Source organism: Bemisia tabaci, chromosome 3 (genome assembly GCF_918797505.1).
Source record: "Bemisia tabaci chromosome 3, PGI_BMITA_v3".
In the NCBI taxonomy this organism is placed as follows: domain Eukaryota; kingdom Metazoa; phylum Arthropoda; class Insecta; order Hemiptera; family Aleyrodidae; genus Bemisia; species Bemisia tabaci.
This window is the reverse complement of record NC_092795.1, coordinates 48,477,091-48,497,269: the sequence shown is the minus strand read 5'-3', so window position 1 is coordinate 48,497,269 and position 20,179 is coordinate 48,477,091. Positions and strand designations below refer to the sequence as shown.

At 39.6% G+C, this 20,179-nt stretch overlaps 1 protein-coding gene across 1 annotated transcript; it reads right to left on the bottom strand.

Moving 5' to 3' along the window:
• Positions 1–346: 346 nt before the first annotated feature.
• On the bottom strand, positions 347–19,096 carry LOC109030542 (vitellogenin-like). Its single transcript, XM_019041544.2, is given in 21 exon segments — positions 347–666; positions 1,197–1,934; positions 2,477–2,758; positions 3,174–3,406; positions 3,987–4,284; positions 4,826–4,896; positions 4,899–4,995; positions 5,358–5,501; positions 5,789–5,946; positions 6,366–6,506; positions 7,127–7,358; positions 7,649–7,946; positions 8,892–9,138; positions 9,376–9,622; positions 10,031–10,247; positions 11,195–11,805; positions 13,324–13,492; positions 14,033–15,333; positions 15,818–16,360; positions 17,036–17,205; positions 19,031–19,096. Coding segments are annotated over 21 exon segments (6,375 nt in total). The 5' UTR covers positions 19,062–19,096; the 3' UTR covers positions 347–519.
• Positions 19,097–20,179: the final 1,083 nt, after the last annotated feature.

The window sequence follows — 20,179 nt, the reverse complement described above, 5'->3', positions numbered from 1 at the left end:
TAACATGATTTGACTGGCTTTGAAGGCCTGCCTATTATCGGACACATTAATTAACACAAGATTTCCTGCATCACTTAAATCTATTCTCGATTTTAATTTCTTCGATATCTTTTCTAAAGCTCCCTCAAAACGGGATCAGACTTTCAAAAAATTTCCAGGAATCATTCCCACTTGACAGCTCCACAGATTAGCTATCACACATTATTATTGATGAGTTGAATGAAAATTTCAAAATTGTTAAACTTTGTTTAGACCAGTTTAAATGCAAATGTTTGTGATTAGTTCTAAAGTTAGCATGTATTTCATAGGATAATGAGGACTGTTCTAAATAAATACCTCTGAGTGATTAATTGCTTGAAATTAATTTATTAATACTTCATTAATTTTTTTTTTTCTTTTTCGTGCAGAAGAACACAAGTTCAATCGTGAGAAAAAACCCGCGGTTCTCTGTTAATACAGAATACTAAACTACAGTGGAACACTTGTTAACACATACGTTTTGACTTAAAAAGTAAATTTTTAAGCAACACAGTATTCAGGGATGTTGACCTTGAATTGGTTGTTGGCTTTCTTGGAAGAAAGTTGGCTGGGGTTAACTCCCTTCTTCATGAGCTTCTCGAAGTATTGAGCTTCTTCGCTGTTTCTGGGGACACAGTAGAAGTCAATCTGAAACAAAAAATGAATTCATTATTAATGAGTTGATACTACTACCCGAAAAAGATGAATTTTTGGAGGAGCGTTCAAGTAGAAATGAAGGAGAGAATGCTTATTTCAGGGTATCGTTATTTCAAACACTACCTTCTCTCAGCATTTTACTAAAAGTCCATAAATAAAGCTAATTATTTTAGCAAAACTACAATATTTTGCACCCTTTTCTCTCGGTCGGCCAGGATGCATTGTGTATTCTGTTCGAAAATTCGGTTTTACTCGGATTTGACAATAATCTTCATAAGAAGAAAGACAGATCAACTAAATTATTAATTAAATAATTTAAGCCCAGATTTTTTAGCCAGTTTCAGGATGCGCAGAAGAGAAACTGGATTTTCCGAAAAAAGTACTGTGGAAAATGCTGTAACATGAAAACCCTGGAGGTCAGAAATGAACACACGCGTTATTGCGGTAAGTACAATTCCAAAGTTTATAGGGCAAGTATTAAAATTCTGTTTGTTCAGGTATGATTAGGGCAGATTCCTCACCTCCTTGTTGGCTCCACCTTGGGGCTTGTATGGGTATCTGCAAGTTGGGATGGAGTTGACGGAGAAGCAGGTCTTGTCTCCTTCGTTCATGGAGCGGTAAAGCTTGTGGATGGATGGTCCGTTTTGGTTTCTCTGTTCGTAGCTCTCCATGCTGGGGCTGGAGGAGGAGCTGCTGCTGGAGGAACTGCTGGAGGATCCGTTGCGGTTCTTGTTACGGTTGTTGTTACGGTTGTTGTTGTCGTTGTTGTTACCGTTGTTGTTGTAGTAGTAGGAGTTGTCCATGGAGGAGGAAGAGGAGGAACTGTCAGAGCTGGAGGAGGAAGAGCTGCTGCTGCTGGAGTAGGAAGCGTCTTCGTTGCGGGCGTACTTCTTGTTCTGGTAGTATGGGTTGTATTGGTGGTTGTACCTGGCGGCATCGTAGTATTTGGAGTTCTTGTAGGCGGATTCGTAGTACTTGTCGTTGTTGTTGTACTTGTAGTACTTGTTTCCGTTTTGTCCTTCGTTGCGGCTGACGTAGTTTCCGGCCAAGTAGGTCTTGTAGGCGCAGGAGCTCTGTTCAGCTTGGTCGCGTTGGGCCTTGAGTTGGGCGGGAGAGGAGGAGTCGATGAAGGCGTAGGCGGCGGTGAAGTATTCTGGGTTTCTCATGACGCAGTTCTTGGGGCTGGTGAAGTCATCGGCGTATTGGTTGGAGTAGGTTCCACAGATACCACGGACGGCACCACGGTATTGGCTGGCGGCCTGAAAAATTAAAACATTAAAAAATTAATTTAATTAAAACATTGAAAAATCAAGATATCCCCCATTTAAGTTCATGATTAACCTTAATTTAAGCACTTCCGCAGCAAAATCGAAAGTTTAAGCATATTGTGGGGAACGTCAACATTAAAAATCTTCCTTATCTCTAAAATTGAGTTGAGTTTCTTCTAGCGAATTCTGCCAATGCGGTTGTTTCACATGAATGTAGATAGTGAGCTGCTAATATTTGAAAACCAAAATTGATGAAATTTTGTGAAGAGCTCTTTTAATGCAATTGAGATCGAGCTTTATGCATGCCCCTCATACAGGGTTGGAGGAGACTGATGAGGGTTCAGACCGAATGAGTATGATAGAGCGACTTTTCTACTTGTTCCCATCTTCCGTCATTTTTAAATCGTCTTGAATTTGATAGCGGAATTTTCCCTTTCGTCCTGACGCCTTTCTCAAATTAACCCTAGATCAAAATTAAACGAATGGATGCTGAGGCAGAGAAAGATTGCTTTAAAATATCAACATTTACTCACTTGGAATTTGACGCGAGCACCATCGTAGAAGAATTCAAGACCAGCTTGAGGGGCGAAGAAGCGGATGGTTCCATCGGGAAGAGCGTAGAATTGGGCGAAGATCTTTCCGTTCTTGTCGAAGAAGTCGTTCATGTACTTGTATTGAACGTGTTGTTCTTCCTTGTTGAATTGGACCTTGGCGGCGGGGTTGCTAGCGGAGAAGGAGTTGGAGAATCCAGCGTTTTGGGAGGCGGGTTCGAAGTTGAATTCGTATTCACCGTTGTTCAGGACAACCTTCAATTCCTGAAATAGTAAAAGTGATTTTAGTATATTTAATCTATAATGGAGTCACAGAGGAAGTTCGATTGATCCGTCCATTGCGGTGTGACGAATCTTTCAAATTCACTGTTCTCACAACTTTTTCCCTCCATTATTCACGTTAAACCTCAATTTGAGTTCTTTAATCAATAAGAAAAAATAGAATTGTGCATATTACAAACGTAGCCATTTATAATAGTTAGATAATGTACTCATTATTCAAAGAGAAATTAACTAGGACTTCTGAGAAAATTACATTATAATTAGCATATATTTTCAGGCTGATCTGTAAATAATTATTCAGGTCTCAAGCTCATACCGAGAATCCCAAAGATCCGCAGATATAAGAATATATAAATAATGAATTTAAAGAAAACATATGATTTGAAGACATATTTACCTTTTGGCCGTGGCTGTTGTCTCTGGCGAGGACGGCGGAGTAGAATCTCTTCTCGTTGTAGTCTCTGTAGCTGTGTTGGTTCTTGTTTTGTTGGAGGTATTGGTTGAAGTTGTTGTTGTAGTAGTTGTTTCTGTTCATGTAGGCCATGAGGACGTACCAGTTGTTTTGGAAGTGAGCGGGGAAAGTTCTGTTGTCAAAAGTGGTGGCGAATCCCTTGTCAGCGACACAGGCAGCTAGAAAAATAAATATAATAATTTGTAACATCAAATTTATTTCGTTATCCATTACGCCTATACTTCGGCTATGGTGCTCACGCAGCCTTCGAAGCTCCACAAAAAATAAGAAAATTGGAAACAAACACAATGTAGAAATAGAGCAAGGGAAAAGAAGCGCATTGACGAAGGCGCAGAGATACAACTATTCGTGCTTGATGGATGTCCGTGTTGCATCTACAAAATTGAAGGCGCCATGGCGCGAGGCGTACCTTTGAATGAAACTTATTGGCACTCTATCTTTTGAAGGCACGTTATAATCCAAGAGGAAATACTTTTTTCCTTTTAACTACAAAGAGTGAGCAACTTTTAGCATTTTTACTGGCCCAACTTCCACAACAAAGGATGGAAAGCTTAACAGTGTAAGCGCCTAGTAAATGCTAAATTTTGACAAAAAATATTTAAATGATATGCCTTAAAAGAGGTATTCTCGACTGTCTTATGCACTAAAGACGTATACTCATTGTATTAAAATACATTATTGCTCTCCTTTCATATCACAAAGCTGTAAGAATAAAAGCACGTGAAAAGCAATATTTACCTTGGTATTTGGATCTGAAAGTTTCTTGCATGAAGAAGTCGAAGGCGGTGTAAGTTGGGTGGGGAGCGAAGATGGCGGCGAAGTATGGGTTTACGGGGACATTGTCGAAGGCGGCGGATAAGGCGGGGGAGGCGAAAGAGAAGTTGGCGTATCTGAAGCTGGGGGAGAACTTGAAGAATCCTTCAATTTCGTTGGGTTTGTAGTGTGGGTTGACGACGTTTTCGCTTTGGTATTGGTATCCCATGTGACGGGCGAAGGCGAAGGCTTGGTAGGTGTAGTTCTTGAAGTATTCAGGGATCTGAAAAGAGACGGAAGAACTTACTTCACTGAATACTCCTGTTACTATCAATGGCGACATTATTTTCCTCGAGTATTTCAATTGGCCACAGCAAAAACTTAAACTCATTCACTTCAAGAAATATTGAATGGACTACAGCTTGCAATTGGGAACTACAATTTCTGTCTCAGTGTAGAAACAACGTATGTACCATTATTATTCCTATGCACATAAGTGTTTTTACAAATGAGCAAGAAATTGTAGTTCTAAGTTGCAAAATGTAGTCCAAATGTGACGCTGCACAGTTACGTAAGAAGGAACTACGTAGGACAATTGTAAAAAAGAAGGACAGAGACTAAAGCGAAATGAATTATTTTAAATTGGCCCTCGGCTTAATGTTCATCAATAAAAGTGGAAAATCGAGTCATTGAGTGATCCTTATTCATATTTTTGGGGTTTGGGTGTAGGATTCGAAGTACTTATTTTTTGTTTCTTTAATGTGGCGATATCTCAAGATTGAAATTTTAGACATTTGTCATTATGAGCAGAGATAATGACTTACGTTTTGGAAGTTGAAGTTGTAGTAGTATTCGTTCATTCTGTTGTCAGCAACGGTGAAGTTACGGCAAGCGGGAGGAAGTATTGTCCACGTTCCATTTCGGATTCGCATTGCTTGTAGAGGGCGTTGTTGCGGAGGAATTGACGGCGTTCAGAGCTCTGCTTCAAGTTAGCCTGTAATTAAAATTGAAAAATGATTTTTATTCAAGATAATTGCAATCTATATTCTTGTAAACCATTATTTAGTAATTGAATTGTAATTATATTTGTTTTTTTCGAATGTGTAATTTACTTCGGAAGCAAGGTTGATCCGCATAAAATCAACCCAAAATTACAGAAAGCTCATGATTTAGAATTTGATAACTAATGATTGAATATTTAGTCAAGTATTGACCATTTGAAAAACAGTTAGTGGAAAGATTTTTCAAGTTTTCTGATCAAATAAGTATACAAATTCAGGATAAAATGAGAAAAAAGGAAGTATTATCAAAAAATGATTTCATCTGGGTTTTTGAAGTGAATGAAGAGTCACTTACGTTGAAGTGAACCTTGGCGGCATTTTCGAAAGATTCTCCGAACTTGAAGTTAGCGTAGATCTTGGAAGCTGGCTCAGCCTTCATGGCGGCAGCAGGGTTGGTCAATGGAACATTGGGCATCTCAGCGGAGGCGTGGAAAGCGCACTGTAAAAACCAAAAAATCAAATTTAGAAGAATGCAGAGTTAATTAATGTGATGTTTTAAACTACTAATTAAGAAATTCCAGCAATTTTTACACACGATTAAAAGATTTTAAACCCTCTTAAACCATAAACAAGAAGCGCACGTACTTTTGAGGGTTTTAATTTGTGAAAAAACACAGCTTTTTTACTATTGAACATACTACATACAAAAAATTTACTATAAGTGATTGGTTGACAGAATTTGACGTGAGCAAAAATCGAATCAATTAAATTGAAGGGAAAAAATACCTGTTGTTTCTTGTTGTTGGCAGTGTTGTAGTGTCCGTAGAAGAGGAAACGAGATTTCTCAGCAACTGGGCTGCGGGCGAAGGCAAAGGTGCAAACGTAGTCGGCTTCCTTTTGTCCAAGGAATTGGGCAGAGAAGTCGAAGGCGTTGACGAAGGCACCTGAAAAGTGAATTAATATATTATTAAGTGAATTCAATCACTGTTCAATATGCTACGCTTTTCTCTCTTCATTATTTCATCTAATAAAAGTTTAGTCCCATTCATCAAATTCGCAAATCAAAATTTACACTGAAGAAACATGTACAAACATATTTTCGAACCAGGCAGTTTAAAAGAAAAGATTGAGGACTGAAGTTATTTCTTAGATGAAGTTTACTTTTAATGAAATAATCTGTAAGTCTGAACTTACACGGAGGTAAATATTTTAGGTAGGAACCAACGATCCCTCTGAATGTAAATATTCATCAGCAGCTTGGGTTGCCGGTTGCATACACAATGAAATTAAGGCGCTTTTTTCGTTTCTCTCATAAATACGCGACAATACTAAAAAAATTCAGCTGTTGTAGTTGGATACTTACTGTTGATTCCGGCGTAGGATTTGCGGACGAATTCGTTCAATCTTTCTTCGCTGTCGGGCTTGTTGTTAGAGGTGACGGCATCGTTGGTGTTGGCGTTTCTGCTCTCGTGGTCGGCTTGTTCCTTAGCGGCGTATTTGGAGGCTGAAATCAAGATTGAGATAGAGAATTAATAAATAAATACGATTTGTGAATAAGGCATCAATGTAATGAAAAATAATATATGATTTCTGCTTGCATTGTCACCTGCAAAGTGTTTTCACTTCTAAATGCGAAAAAATCCACATTGAAGCACCTAGTCTAATAAGATTACTCTCTCCGCAATATTGAAGTCTGATCTAATGACCAGAGAATTTTTAATTCTTTTCCTATCGTTCATAGTCATTTTTTTCATCAAGCGAATGTCTTCCTGTGTCTCTGTCGATTCTCGTCATTGATTGGTCGTAAGTCCGATGTCCAAAGTGCGAAACCACGTATCTCTTTCATGTTTCAAAGTTTCCGCCAAAAAACAAGTCAACTTTATAGGTTTAAATTTACACAGAATATTTTGCCCACAGAGAAGAAAAATCAACGAAGTTTTCAAGAAATTACGTGGACTAGTTTCCGAAGAAAACATAAGGTATGACAGGAAGTCTGAAACATCGCAAACGGAGATACGTGGTTTCGTACTGCGGTCATCGATATGATTTCGTGATGCACAATCCTAATTTTGGAGAGGTTGTATTCTTTTTCGTTGCTAAGCATTGGAAACATTGAGTAATTACCGTAGTTGAAGGTGAATTTGGCGGCCTTGTTGTCAGAAGCAGATGGGTTGAAGTAGAAGTTGAAGTCGTTTTGCTTGATTTCTTGTTCAGCCCATGGGTAGAAGAAGAAGGTGACGAGGTCGTTGCGTTGGAAGTAGTTGTAGAAAGTAGCGAAATCGAAGTATTGGTAGTCTCCCTTGTAGTTGGCACGGAAGTTGAGTCCGAATTTGTCATTTCCAAAGGCTTGGTTGTACTGCAAAAGAAAGTGATGGGTATTATAACTGAATTTCTTCTATTGTGCTTTTGTAATCGAAATAGAGAGGGTTACTACAATTTGTTGATATATCTTTGACACCGTAAGGGGTTTAAATTAATTGGAATGATAAAAGCATCATTATAGCTTCTAGTCATGATCGCTGAATTTATATGAAACGAAAAAATATCAAGGATGTTTAGAATCTTTCTTATATACTAGGAAAATTAGCATCTAGTTAATGCCAGAAAGTTGTAACTTATGAACGTATATTAGTTAATATCGCTTACTTCGTTCTTGTGGTTGTTGGTTTGGATCTTCTTCATGTTCTTGTTGAATTGGACAGGAGCGAAGTCGAAGATGCTGTAGAAAGCGGTGTAGGGGTAGGAGCTGTAGTGGAAGACTCTTTGTTCGTGTTGGTTGTTCAATGGCTTGACGATGATTTCAGCCTTGGTGTTGTAAACATCGAGGTTGACGTTGAACTTAAGGGGGAGGTTGAAGTTGATGTTCTTGTCAACTCCGGCAACGTAGCGTTGGTGGTCGAATGGAGTAACGAATCCGAACTTGGTTTCCAACTTGGTGGAGTAACTGAAATATTCAAAACCAAACCATTATTTTTACACTAAATAACGGCGATATTTCGTGCATTTCTGAAAAGGTGAGAAAAGCGATAGTGCCTTCAATTTTAATCATACAACACGCACATCCGTGGAACACGAATAGTTGCATTCAGGCGCCACAACCAACTCCGATCGAGATACTTCGTAGGTCGCGATAGTCACGGATTTGAGTTGGTCATTCTAAAAAAGACTTAAGCGCCAGAAAGTATGATACTTGAAAAACAGTGAGAAATGTTTTAACCAAGCCAATTTAAATTTCAGAGCTCTGAAATATTGAAGCGATAGTTGATTAACGACGTTATTATAAAATGTAAAATTTAAATCAAGTCAATGATTACATTTCCTAAGATTTTTCTCGGGTTTTCAAATCAGTCGCTTTAGTCTTTTAAAGAATGATCGATTCAATTATTGGCCTTAGACACTCTGGCCTCGTGTCGCTAACGGCTAATATTCTCCATACATGTCTAGGTATTGTGTTATTAGAGTGATACGACTGACGACTCCATGCATCTTTGAAGATGTGAGAAAAGTGAAAGTGCCTTCAATTTTGAACACGCAACACGCACATCCATGAACCACGAATAGTTGCATCAAGGCGCTATGTTCAACTGGGTCTAGTCTTTGTAAGAACAAAAGTTTAGCTATTAGCCGATTTTACAAATAAATGCAATGATTGCGACTCAGGCCATGCTTTAATAAAAAAACAAGTGCAAGAGCACAATGTGCAATGTGCAATGTGCAATGTTGCATTTATTTGTAAAATCAACTAATAGCTCAACTCTTGTTTTCACATTATGAGTAGCCAAAAACCGAAAAATCTTGCTTTCGTAAGAATATTGTTTCGGCGATACAAGTCAGTAATTTTGTGAGCGGTAAAAAAATCCAATGACTAGAGATCTGTTTTTAAACTTACGTGACATCGATGGCAGCGGTGACATTGACGGCTTCAGGGATACGGAACTTGTTGTTGTCAGCCTTGAATCCTTGGACTTTAGCCTTAACTTCACCTCCGAAGTTGAGGAGAGTTGGGAGCTTGATGGTGTAGGAGAAGGGAAGACCGGTGGCGGTTGGGAATCCAATGGTAAGAGCGAAGTCATTGTAGAACTTGGTGTTGTTGAAGGAGTATCCGTTGGAGGCCTTGTTAAGAGCACTTTCCAAATCTGAGAAGAATGATAAAAGATATTATTAGTATTTTCTATATACACCGTAAATTTTCATTATCTATTGCCTTACCATTGAATCAAAAAAATAAAAACGGTTTTATAAAATCGGCCGTTACCCGTGGCCAACTCACAAAATGAGAAAATAACTGCTCTTCAAAAAAAGAAAAAAAAGAGAAAAAAGAAGGGAAAAAGTTTTAAGTGTTGAGTGTTAAAATGTATGAAAGAGATTATTACCTCTGGGGATTTGGTTGAAGATTTCTTCGTTGATGAAGGAGTATTGCTTGGATCCTAAGAAGTAGTATTGGAAGTAAGCTTCCAATTCCTTGGGGTAGTCAGCCTTGAAGTTGAAGTTCTTGAAGATTTCTTCGGCAGAGTACTTGGAGAATTTCTCGAAGGACTTGTCTTGGTATTGTTCGGCGAAGTAGAAGGAGTCAGCAACTCTGTCGTACAAGTCGCTAGCACTGGAGGCGAAGGCGTGGAACTGTATCAAAAATAAAATTACATTGTCAATCTGAGAGTTTTTATTAACACAAAAGCGAGAATTCGAATCTCTTCTCTCATATATTAATCCCCATATTCTTACTTTAACGCATAAAAAAACTTAAAATCTACTTTTAATGAGTGGAATTAAGAAAATAATTGGGTATGGTCATTAAAATCACTATGAATGTGGCATCACAGTTTTTTATTAAATTTCCATTTTTTTAAATTTAAGACTAACGTTTTGTTAACGTTGTTAACACTAGTAATTTACTCTAGTGTATATATGTACATTAAAAATGTTTTTATCGTTGAAAATTTCAGATACAGCATTAGCTAGTCCGAGTGATAAGAAACTAAAAATCGATCGGGAGATAATTTAAAAAATGGTGCTTCATGAAATACTTACGGAAGCAGCGCGTTGGTTGAATCCTCCGAAGTGACGGAAGAAGGAAGCGTAGTATTGGTTGGGGAAGAGAGAGTCGTCGCTTTGGATGGTGTCAGCGTAGTAGCTGTAGGCGAGGTTTTCTTCCTTGACGATGAAGTCGCGGAGCCAAGTCTTGGAGAATTGGAGTCCGTAGGTCTTGGGGTTAAGAAGATCGACGGCGGATTGGGCGGCTTCAGCGCTAAAAACGGAGAAATTCATAAGTCAAAGAACCAAAAAGAGCTATGCAAATTTGCTGATTTAAATTTACAGGTGTGTACTGCGAAGTGTAATTTCCATTGTAATACTCAGAAATCTTGATGCGTAGACCAAAGGGGTCAAGTTTAATACGAAGGCGGAATATATGTAGTGTACAATGAGTAGAATTAGAGTACAATTGGACTGAATTTTGCAATTTGGAACTATAAATTCTGGCTCTTCTGGAAAAACACTTGTGTGTGCATAGGGAAACTAATGGCACATACGTTGTTTTTAAACCGGGCTTGAATTTATAGTTCCAAATTGCAAAACGTAGTCCAATTCGTCGTCTCCCCCACAACAGAACGTAACTCCATTCCAAAGTTGCAAAATTGACCCGAGAAATTCGATTCTTTACAAGAACATACCTGCGTAATTTTTGTCCAAAATTCGCCTGATTTTGGCACGGGATCAGGTGAAAAATTAGTGAAATTTTCAGTCGGGAGTGCCCAAAAATTTACACTTAAAATTTAAAATCGCGAGAGGAAATTTGACAACGCTGAAATACAGCTACGTTCTTTCGTGGGGGAGAGGATGAATTGTATCCTCTCGTTTTTAAAACCTTTCCTAAATTATTAAATAGCTTTCAATGACATTATTGCAGGATTAGTGATCCAAATCTGACATTATTGCAGGATCAGTGATCCAAATCTCAAATACCAATTTTTACTTTGATTTTGATTTCAGTAGCGTGGCGTGCTTTGCGATGTATCGATTGTTATGCTGTTTAAACCTATGGAAAAGGATCGATAATCAGGGTGTTCGCAGCAAACACCTTAGTAATCGATTCTTTACCGTAGGTTTAAAAGACAGAACAATCGATATATCGCAAAGCACGCCACGCTACTGTTTGATTTGTATGTAATGTATCAAGGAAAAATTAGTACTCACAGTTCTTCGCGGATTCCAGCGGTTTTCTTAGCGGCGTTGCGGATGGCAGAGGAGACGGCAGCGTTGACTTGTTGGTCCTGGTCTTCGTAGGTGAATTGAGCCATACGTTGGAGGGTTTGGGCGGATGGGTTGGTGGCGAAGATCAAGTAGACAGCGGCGACGCGGACTTCTTGGTTTTCTTGGGTGTTCTGGTAGATCTTGAAGAGGACGGAGCGGGCAAGGTTGGGATAGACGCGAGCGAGTTCGTTGAGGGCGAAGACCATGTAGGTGCGTTGGTAGGTGGAGATTGGGACCTTTCCTTCGAAGTAGGGTTCGAAGACGCTGAGGATTTGTGGGTGAGCGAAGTTTCCGAGGGCACGGGTGTAGACTTGGATCTTGCGGCTGTCACCATTGGCGACGGCTCTCTTCAAAGCTTGCTCGAAGTAGGGGATGTACTTGCGAGAGACGGCCTTGGAGTGTTGGTCGAAGAAGAATCCGAAGCTGTGGACGGGGTAGTAGTTGTGGGCGCTCTTGAAGTCGACGGCAACGTTGCGCATCAGGTCGGCGAAGGAGAGGAGGGCAGATTCGTTAAGGTAGTTGGCGGATCTGACGTAGTCGTTGGTGGCGAATTTCTGGAAAAGGAGGTATAAAGAATTCAATTAGTGACGATCCTTGCATTACCTGATCTTAATTCTAATATCCGTCTAAGGCCTTGTCTCCACGAGCCGTTTCACGAGATTTGTCCCAGGGAAAAATCCCACTTACGAAGTTGGGAAAAATATTGAGTTAATCAATATTTTTCCCAGTACCAAGTATGGTACTTGTACCCCTAGGACCCACTGAGAGAAGAAGAAGAAGTGAAAACGAATTGTGCGATATTTTATTCATTACTACATTGTTAATGTTTGTTTAGTTAAAATAATGTGTCTAATTGTCAATTGAGTGCAATTATTATTTTAATCCCGGTTAAATACTCGACTTTAACCAATTTATCTTCCCGCGAAAACTAGTCGCAGGACTGTATGAGCCCCGTCCCGTGGAGACGGTAACTGGGAAAAATCCCAGAAGTTTCATTCCTGCGATTCGAACTTGGGACAAATCCCATGAAAACGTCCCGTGGAGACAAGGCCTAAGTTTCCGCACTGGAAAAAAAAAACCACATTGGATCTAGAGTCCAGACTCTTAAAAACATCGACAAGAAAAAACACTTTTGATTCAATCTTGATTAAATCAAGAATCTAACCTCTTAATTTGAGCGGATTTCCTTTTGATTTAAGCTTAAATCTGATTGAATCAAGAGTCCTTTTTCTTGTCAATGTTTTCAAGAATCTGGACTCTAGATCCAATGTGTTCGTTTTTTTTCCAGTGCGTCAGAAAATTCCACCTGATACTAATTTCACAAAAATCTATCGAACAAGAGCTGCAAAGCGTAAGATCAGTAGGACTATACACAGTGGTAAATGATGTCAGTCAATTAATTGAACCTATTTCTGCCAAACGGGACTATGTGAATTTTGAGATGAGACCTGTTATGCATGTATTCTTACGGGTCTCAGGGCTCATGTCTTAATGCACATAGTTCCGTTTTGGCAGAAATACGTCCAATTGACATACGCGTCAGTTCGCCTTCATTTTCGTCTGATACTATGCAACACTTCTGTGGCGGAATAGTTGCTCAGAGCGCCTTCAGCAGTGTCACTTCGACTATGTGGCAGAAGATACTCGCTAACTACCGCTGAAAATACACGCTAACTTGTGCGTAGTTACATATTTTGTCATCATTGACGGTAAGATAAAAAGCATCCATAACTTAACTTGTGGCGTTGCAAATTTTTCACTACCAATTTTACGTGGGAGGAACAAAATGAACACATTTGAATCCACCATGATTTTTCCAAAATTTAAATTACTTATAACATTAATGAATAAAACTGGCGAAGAAAAAAAAGAAAATCGACGCAAAACCTATAGAAAAATTGAGTCATAAAAATATCAGAAATAGAAATCGATCCGCATCCGTTTGCTTTTTGAGTCAACATTAATTTAATCGAGTAAATCGAGCATATTAGGTCAGAATTTCGAATGAGCAAATAATGAATCTATCTGATTTTATTAAAAGTGTGGAACTTGATATTTCAGGATAAACTTACGAAGAAGTAGTTCATGTATTCGGGAGTTGGCTCACGAGCAACAGTGGGGAGACGGTTGATCATGAAGGAGGCTTCGTATGGGGTGATTTCCTTGCGTTCGATGAAGTTGACGATGGCAACGAAGGCGGGTCCAGTTCCGGCTTCAACGAGAGCATCGCGGAAAGCCTTCCTATAAAGTCGGAAAAAGTACGTAAGTTTGAGAAATAAGCACACTGCCTGAACATTCGTCGTGAATATTCGTAGTTTTGTATTCAGCGAGTATTGCAAAAATTATGAATGCGTAAAACAGGAATTTTTCTCCTTTTTTTGCCCGCCTACAGAAAATTTTTAATCAATAAGCTGAATTTTACGTTTCTGATCTCTTTGATTGCGGCGTGGGATTCAAAACTCAGAATAGGAACTTGAAAATCTCATTAATTTATCTAACTTGCGTAGTACTCGCTTTTCCTTTTTTGCCCGGTGTGAAGTTTCGATTTTCAACTTAAAACTTAAAACACTTTGCGGGTTTTAATTTTGTTTGACTTTGCTAACGTTGTTTAAACTTTGCGTGTTTTAAGCTTTATGTCGGCAACCAAAATTTCACATCGGACGAAGAAGGAAAAGTGAGTACTATACTGACACAACCCGATAAAGGAGGAAAATGATACATATATCTCACTTGCTTTGAAAAGGTGAAATCACACGATTAAGAATAATTATATGTCCTTACCAGGCGTAGGTCTTCTTGTTGTCCTCTTGGCTGTAGCTTGAGGCCTTGTTGGAGTTGAAGTAGATTTCACGGGCGACTTGTTCGATTTGCTTGGCGTCCATGGTTCTGATGACTCTGGTCAACAGGGTGAATTTGGACAGGGTTCCCTTGGCGGGGATGTCGCTTGGGCTGCGCATGTCTTCGGCAATTTCTTGGGCGAATTTGCGGGCAAGAGCGACGCTGTTGACATTGTTAGCGGATTGGATGTTGTTTCCGTAGTATCCGACGAAGAAGGGGAGGAATGGGGTACGTGGGGCTTGGTAGAGCTTGGGGAAGGGTTGGTGTTCTTCTTCGCTGCTGGCGACAGAGGATCCGTAGGAGCTGTTGTCGTCAGAGGAGCTAGAATCAGAGGAGCTGGAGGAGCTGGAGGAGCTGGAAGAGCTGGAGGAGCTGGAGGAGCTGGAAGAGTCGGAGGAGTCAGAGGAGCTGCTGGAGGAGGAGGATCCAGATCCGTGGTGGCGGGCAAAGCTGGCGAATTTGCCGTTGTTGTAACGGTCGTTTTCCTCGGAGCTGCTGGAGCTGGAGCTACCGTCGACGTTCTTTCCGTTGTGGCCGTTGTGGCCGTTGTGGCCGTTGTTTCCGTTGTTTCCGTTGTGTCCGTTGTGTCCGTTGTTTCCGTTGTGGCCGTTGTGGCCGTTGCGCTTTTCGTATTCGGCGTCATTGTCGTTGTTTCCGTTGTTGTTGTTGTTTCCATTGTTGTATTGAGACAAGTCTCTGCGGGAACGGTTGCGAGAGGCGTTGGCATCTCCGTTGTGGTGGTTGTTTTCGTTCTTGTTGTTGTTGTCGTTGTTGTTGTGCTTGTTGTTGTTGTTGTTGTTGTCGTTGTTGTTGGCATTGTTGTTGTGCTTGTTGTTGTAGTTCTTGTTGCGGTAGTATTCTTCTTCGGAGCTGGAGGAGCTGCTGCTGGAGCTGGAAGAGGAAGAGCTGCTGCTGGAGCTGGAGCTAGAGCTGGAAGAGTCAGAGCTGGAGCTGGAGGAGCTGCTGGAAGCACCGTTGTTGTTGTAGTGTTGAGCGTATGCGTTAGGAGAAGCGGCCATGTAGTCGTAGACTAAGTTGTTGACCTTGCGGTAGTTGTTGACGCTGCGGGGAGATCCATTGGCTTGGTGGAAGGAAGCCAGGGTCATGTTCATGACACTGATGACCATTCCCTTCTGTGATTCGTACATCTGTGGACTGATGACGATTTTGTTGGTGGAAACAGAGGATTGGATGGTGTAGTATTTCACGTTTCCAGAAATGACGACACGGTTGATGTTGGAGCGCTGAAACATAAACAACCATATTCCGTTGAAATTCTCGTATCAGTCGAATTGAAAATTTTGAAAATAAGTTAAAGTTTCGAAATCATTTCACTAGAAAATATTCTATGGGAGCCAAACTCTTATTATTATGAGCACATATTAATGGTGATATCTGAAAATTACGTATCTTGATTGTAATTTTCTGATTTTCACATTCTCAATTTATTTAAGCCTCAATTTACCTTTTCATAGTATTTGCTTTAGAAAAGTTCAGTGGATTTCCTTAGTTCCAGTTTTTAAGACATTCACTGCATACTTTAAAATTCATAGACACAAAAGCAATTTTCATTGCTCATAAAATACTGCATTATACATTTTTACTTTCTTGCTCCCCTTTTAGATACTGGAAGTATTGTCATCGTCAAAAAGAAAAAAAAATTGAAATTGAATTTTTTTTTTTTAATATTTGAGGAGATTAAAAAACTAGGACCATAATTATACTTACGGAGAGGAATTGTCCCATTTGGTTGCTGGCGGGTTTCCAGTTGGTCAGACCAGTGATACCGAAGTGGTAAGCAGAACGTTCTTCACATTTGCTGTAGTTGGTGGTCTTGACGATGTCGATGAATTGTCCGTTTTCACGGAAGTTGGGGAAAGGAACCAACCAGGGTTTGGTTTGGAGGGTGATTTCTGGCAGAGGTGAGACATCGTAGAGAGTTTCACATTCACCGGTGACGGAGTCTTCCATGGTCTTGTAAACACCGTAGGGCTTGTTTTCCTTGGGGAGTTGGTTGTGGCTGGATTTCTTCAAGTTTTGACCTTGGGTGTCAACTTGGATTTGGCTCACAACAGCCTTGATGATGTTAAGTTCCCAGTCGGAGACATTCTTGTTGACGCGAAGGTTGGAGACGACTCCCTTCTTCAGGTAAATTTCGAATGGCTCGTGGCTGAGGGGCATACTCTTGTAGTTCAACTGGCTGGAGGGGATGTGAGATTCATATCCACTTGGAAGCTCAGCGTGAACTTGAGCGGTCTCGGCATTTTGGATCTGAAAAATCAGATTTTAAACATAAGTACCGACTAACCAAATCCACGAAAACTTCATAAGTGTTAGACACATGCAAAATATTTTCCAACACAACTAAGTCCAAGCAAAGATTATTCTAGGAATTTTGACTTCACTTTCACTAACTGTAAGGGATTTTATAAAAATTTTGGACTCTCTCATAATGCACCCACTGGCTAGTATTAGTGGCCACTTAGTTGGTGAGGGATGTCATTCACCAAAATTTTTAGAGCAGCATGTCATAAATGTTGAGCGTAAAAATTTGGCGTTTGGATGAATCTTTAACTTTTTGCTAGGCCAAAGGTATTAACCATCAAAACACGATTTTGAGATATGCGCAACAAATTCATGAATTTTAATGAAGGAACATGAATAGAGATGCGCGATGATTTATTGCCCTTATGAAACTAGAGCATTGGAGGATCCAGCGATTTGGCAACGTTGTTTTTCTCCATTTAAACCCATGGAAATGTATCGATTCTTGGAGAAGCCACGTGCTCCCACAAGAATCGATTATTAAATGTAGATTTAAATTGAGAAAATCCGATGTTGCCAAATTGGTGGATCCGCCTCTAAACTAGAGATGGATAGATTCCTCCTTCGAGAATATTGATAGAAAGAGATTGATTTTTGTGACATACTGATTAAAGAACTTACGTAGGCAGACAGTCTGTCACTGGAGAAGGGTTGGACGTAGAAGTTGGCTCTGAACAAGACTCCGGCGTATTGGTCGGCGACTTGGTTCAGGGCGGTCAGGGTGCGTCCGTTGATTTCGTATTTGTAGAGGTTTCCATTTTTCCACCCGTATTGGGCATTGGCGGCTGCGACTGAAATAAGAATTTTTTCGAATGTTACCACAAGCTCCTGTTAACGTGCACGATTAGGCGTTCTTCATATACCTTAACGAAACTACAAAAATACGTATCTCGAATGCGGTGTTTCGAAATTTCCGCTACTATTTCATTTTTTAAAAAGGTGACTGATCACTAGCAGATACAGCAATTTAGCGACATTGTTTTTTCTCCATTCAAACCAATGGAAAATTATCGATTCTTGGAGGGGCCAAGTCCAAGTGCTCCGACAAGAATCGATGAGTTAACATGGGTTTAAATGGAGGAAAATCGATGTTACCAAATCTGCCTCTGGCCAATATCATGGTTTGAAGTTTTCATGGAATATTCTTTCTAAAGAAAAGGAAAATCCCTGAAATTTTCAAATAATGACGTTCAGTAGTTTTCCATGAAGAAAATAAAGTATGACAGGAAGTCTGCAACGCTGCAAACTGAGATACGCATTTCTGAAGTTTCACCGTCGGTATACTCAAAATAGCTACCCCCATTTAAGTTCAATATAATTTAGGAGTTGTTAAAGGGGCTTGGAAGACAAGTTGGATTAATGCAGTTTTTTAAAAAAAAAATCAAGAGATCAATAAATTCAACCAAAGGCTGTCTTGAAATATATTTTGTGAATACATCACCACTAAAATTCAGTTTTTAAGCATCAAAAAGTGCGTTTGAAGTTTCTTCCCGAAGTCTACCTGCATTTTTAAAACACCAAAAACTGCACTTAACCCATTTGTCTTCAATGCCCCTAAGTTCAAATATCAGAGGCAAATTCCCAAAAGAGGAACATCAAGCCAACCCCTCTTTCAAAAAATCCTGCTCACCCTAAGAAAAAGAATGGTACCTTTTCACGAATGAGATACTCTAGGGTGAAACTTGTAAACATAATAATAATTTCAAAATTATTCTCTTAAATCCCGTTATAAAATTCTTATACTTATCACACACATTTTAAGTCACTGAAAAAGTCTGTACTATAATTTCACGGAATTTGCGATTTCAGCGAAACATCTTAAAGTCGCAAGAAACTGGGTATTTTTAAGATAATTTCAACGACAACTTTTTTTCTTCTTCATAAAACAGTGTGGAGAAAAGTAAAACTGTGACAAACTTACAACAAGCAGAAACTACGAATTGTTCAAAAATCAACCGAAAAAATCAATGATACGTTGAATGAAAATATGAGTAGAAACTCGTCTTTTTTCAATCATCGATTTACATTGACAAAATTGAATAAAAGACAAAAAGGCAATGCTCTATGTTTAAGTCTTTTCCAAAACTTTAAACCATTACATTTTTAACAAAAAAGGAAAAAATACTAATTGTATTGTCTCTTGATTAGTTGAATTACTCATTTGGACGAAGGAGACGCCCAGTGAAAGGGGGCGACAAGGGGCTTTGGAAGAAATGAGGAGTGCCAGCTCCGTGAGGGGCTTTGGGAGGATATGGGACTTTGGCGGCTAGGTGTCGCAGAGCGGCAGAGAGCACTATAAAAGGGCTCAATATGGACCATATTTTGCAATGAGGATTTACGATTTCTGGCTCATTTTAGAAACAACATATGTGGCATTAGTTTTCATATGCAGAAAGGTGTTCTTATCTACGAGCAAGAAACTGTAGCTCCGAATTACAAAATGTAGTCCATTCATGAGTTAAGTTATGCGATCAAAAAACTACTTTTTGAACTTTTGAAGAAAGTTTTGAGAAATAAATGATTAAATTTTCTAGCTAAGACCACTTATACCGTATTTTTAACAGCACTATGAAAACACACACGAAAAAGCAGAATGAATTTCAACGGTGAACTTACCCAGCAGGCACAATAAAGCGGGAGTCCACATGATGTCACAGAAGAGGAGAAGTCTCTTACTGGAATGACCGATGAATGCATTTCCACCGGTTTTATACTCCCGCTTTCCATGATGGATGTGCAATATTTTTTCAAGTTTTTGCATTCCGCATGTTTTCGTGCATCAATGAGAGCGTTATGCAGCGAGCGATAAGGCATTTTCGGCGAGCTCAGCAGATACGCGCTGAGAGGGCGACCGCACGAGAGCCGTTGCTGTAAACGGTCAAGTTCGATCAGCAAAGGCACGTGCCGGCCTTTGGCACGGACTCATTTGTGGAATGTATCATTGTAGTTTTTTGTATCTTAGCCGACCAAGGCTAGCAAGATAAAGGCTTTCTCGAGGCTACAATTCTGGTAGGAAGAAGTTCCTTAAGAATGAGTCTTGATGAGACATTTGGGGTCTTGATGAGACAATTGGGTCTTGATGAGACAATTGGGATCGGTTTTGGCAAATTCGAGGCCGATGGTATATCATGGATTCCTGCTAATTCATGAAAATTACCTCGCGTAAGTTTTATCGTGAGATAGGAAAGGAGAAAATTCAGGTTAGGAGAAGTCATGTGCAGTCCCTTCAGAGTGGGGTTTCGCTGAGACAGTTGGGATCGGTTTTTGGCAAATTTATGGCCGATGGTTTATCATTGATTCCTGGTAATTCATGAAAATTATCTGGCTTAAGTTTATTGTGAGATAGGATGGGAGAACAATTTTGAAGTTTTTCAAGGATTTACTGGTAGATTTTGGTTTAAAGTTTGTTGCATTCAGGCAAATTCGGCGTCAAAGTTGCTTAAAAATGACGTTTTTCCAGATCCATCGAGGACCATATTTTTGCTTAGGTATTACAAGCAAAAAAAATTATTTAAAATCTATGAAAAGATCCCTGGGAATAACTTTAGGAGAGACCCTTGGGACCCCCTCTTTTTGTTGCAGATGATCCCAAAATTCCTTGAGGTGGGTGCCAGGTCGGACCTACAAAAATGATCTAGCTGCGTGGCTATATGCGAAAATGATGGATTTTTTCGGAAGACAAAAATCAATTTGATAAAAATTGCTTAAAAATATACGAGGAAAATAAAAACTTTCCAGAGATAATCTGAGAGCAACAATGAAAAA